The following is a 2,866-nucleotide window of genomic DNA, read 5'->3' as shown; positions in this document are numbered from 1 at the left end:
AAAATTAATAATACATTTTTAGATACTCTAACAATATCTATTGAAATACCTTATAGTATCTGAGAACCAAACCATTATAAAAAATCATGTTGCTTTTTTCAATTTTTTTCCAGAATGGTAAATGAAAGTTAGACAACTTAACAAAAAAAATTAAAGTAAATATATTATCAATAATTTATGTATTGAACAATATACATAAAATACATAATTTACAAAAACGAAACGACATTATGGAACAAATATTGTATGCATGCAGTTTTAAATAGAAAGCAGAGTATAAAATTATTTAGATTATTCATATATTTTACATTATGGAGACAACCAACTAGCTAATAAACTACCTAAGAGTAATTGTGCAACTGGTAATACAGATAATGGTAAATTCACTGCTGGACCATGAGCTGAACCATGGTAAGCACCACGTAAAACCCAGCTGCCAAGACCAACTGATTTGTGAGTACTTGTAAAAAGTGCAGCTAGCAAGATATTCCGAGGTAACCACCGAGAGCACAAAATCCAACACAAGCAGCTAACAAACAGTTGTCCCACGCAAGCTTGAACATAAAAAAATACTAATACCACAGTGAAATAACAAAAAAACATGCTATATTCTATGCTTAATTCTGGTTAATGATACTTTGACACATTTAACATACATGCAATAATATTATACAATAGTTATGACAACAGTTGCTATTGAACATTTATCTGGTTACATAAATATCAATTTTAATACAATTACTGATAAACTTACCAAGTAATACACATAATAACACATCTGTGGCTTGCAAGGATGATGCATCTACTAACACAGCATCACAAAACCAGTGATATGCTGTTGCTAATAGTAGTCCTTGAGAAAACCATGGTGATTTAATTTTAGGACAAAAATCATACTTTAAAATAATGCTTTGAATTGCAATACCAGCAGCTAGTGGTACAATTGTACTATAAATGGTTTCTTTAACATTTACCCCAACCAGAGGAGGTGTAGATGCCCCTAACTGAACATACTTAAATTGTTATAGAATGAAAAACGTATAGTTATTTTAATTTTAATAATGAATAAATAGCATGTAATTTACCACAAAGTATAGTAATATAGGGGATATAAATAATCCTCCAAAATGGGACACCAAAGTTATCACAATACTTGTTGACAAATCTGCCTGTGCCAATCTGCACAGAACAAAACTTGTATTAAATGGAGGTGGCATGCAGTAAAGTACCTAAAACCAGAAAGTTATATATGTTTATCACTACTTATATTTGATTTATAGTTGTATTAAAAATATTTTCATTTTCATTTATTTACTTCCATTCCTTTTAATAGCCATACATTGACATTGGCATAAGTTAGCAAACATACTCCAACCCTCATCAAAAAGGGCATTAAAACATATATAAAAATCATTGTAAATACTAAGAGAGAGCCATTGCTCAATGTTAAATAAAGTGTTTTAGGATCACAGAGTAGGCCTGCCTCTAAATATGTTAAAGGAACAGCAAAATATCGGATAATAACATTTCCATTAAGAATACCTACAATATATAATACAAAAATAGTAAAGGACAAATATACATATAAGTAGAAAGATAATTATTTCATTATAGATACCGTTTGTTTTACCAAAATGTGGTTTTATAGAGGCAAGTATCATACATAAAAGCATTGATAAAAAATATCCATATCTGTATAAAAGATCACTTTGCTTTTTTTTTGGTTGACCCTCTTGTATGCAATTTTGCTGCATTTTTGTTTAATTTTACGTGTGCCTGTAATAATTTAAGTATTTTAATATGTGTTCATTTTTAAAGTATTACTTTATTATGGTAATGAAAGCAAATGAAATATGATTTTTACAATGAAAAAGTGTCATTTACAATAAAGGGGATCCAAACCATTTTTGTAAAAATTAGAGTACATCTGCCTAAGAGCAAGTTCAGCCTGTGTAGCATTTTTTCTGGATCTTCTTTGAGAAAATTTCATGCACTGTCTCCTTTAAAAGATTTTGTGCGTGTACGCTTGAATAAAATACTATGTATACTATAATCTTATTTAAACATGCTTGAAACATAATTAAATAAAGCAAGCATATCTTATTGTCTATATTACTATATTATATCTATTAGATATAGTGTCTAGACTCATTCTCTTATAAGCTATTCTATCCTATGTTATTTTACAATTAAATTCTCTATAAGAATTTTTGTTTAATAGCTTAAATTTAAAAATAAATAAAAAAAAGTGGATGCATCTAAACTGAAGCAACACTTGTAAAATTTATAATAAAATAAGATGCAACAACGTTTTTGTAATAGATTTATATATTATGCTTAAAATTTATATCATTCATCTTTCTGTATTTTTTGTGATATTTATGCTGCATGAAATAATAATGCCTTGTGCCAAACAAATTCAATTTTATGCGTTAAAATATAATTATATATGTATTTACACGTTGTCACGTTGATAGATGTTTAAACACAAAAATTGTACACGAAAGAATTAAAAATTATTACATGACTGTAAGAAACAAATTCAAAATTTGGACTAATTTTTCTGAAATATTTCAAAAAAAACATTAATGACAAACAATTTTATGTAATATTTAGTTATTCAAAACATTTAACGTTTGACGTTAAACTGTTTGGGCAGGAAATATGTTGCTTCTTACTGCATCCTATCAAAATACTATTATGCATTTATACATATATACAACCAAAAGCGAGATGCAAAAGTATTGAGAAAACCTGTTTCGTTTTCTCACGCATGCGTGGTTAAAGTAATATTATCGACGCTGCAATCTAATTTTTATTAAAAAAATCATAAGCTATAGAATGTATGCTGCTTTCAATATTAACA

The 2,866-nt window shown here is 27.8% G+C and overlaps 1 protein-coding gene across 1 annotated transcript; it reads right to left on the bottom strand.

The window, feature by feature from the left end:
- Positions 1–309: 309 nt before the first annotated feature.
- Positions 310–2,501, bottom strand: LOC108576493 (sodium/bile acid cotransporter 7-like). Its single transcript, XM_017939503.1, has 6 exons — positions 2,460–2,501; positions 1,619–1,776; positions 1,316–1,542; positions 1,086–1,229; positions 755–1,004; positions 310–554 (listed from the first exon to the last, which is right to left on the bottom strand). Exons 2-6 carry the CDS (start codon positions 1,752–1,754, stop codon positions 310–312), a joined length of 1,002 nt encoding a protein of 333 aa, XP_017794992.1. The 5' UTR covers positions 1,755–1,776; positions 2,460–2,501.
- Positions 2,502–2,866: the final 365 nt, after the last annotated feature.

This window comes from Habropoda laboriosa, unplaced genomic scaffold, assembly GCF_001263275.1.
Source record: "Habropoda laboriosa isolate 0110345459 unplaced genomic scaffold, ASM126327v1 scaffold291, whole genome shotgun sequence".
Classification (NCBI taxonomy): Eukaryota; Metazoa; Arthropoda; class Insecta; order Hymenoptera; family Apidae; genus Habropoda; species Habropoda laboriosa.
This window is presented reverse-complemented; position numbering and strand designations above follow the sequence as displayed.

Excerpts from the sequence above, each read along its gene's own strand:
- LOC108576493 (XM_017939503.1), bottom strand. The coding sequence starts at position 1,754 with ATGCAGCAAAATTGCATACAAGAGGGTCAACCAAAAAAAAAGCAAAGT. Across the intron at positions 1,543-1,618 it reads ACATTTTGGTAAAACAAACG|GTATTCTTAATGGAAATGTT; the intron begins GTATCTATAATG and ends TATATATTGTAG. Across the intron at positions 1,005-1,085 it reads CTATATTACTATACTTTGTG|TTAGGGGCATCTACACCTCC; the intron begins GTAAATTACATG and ends AAGTATGTTCAG.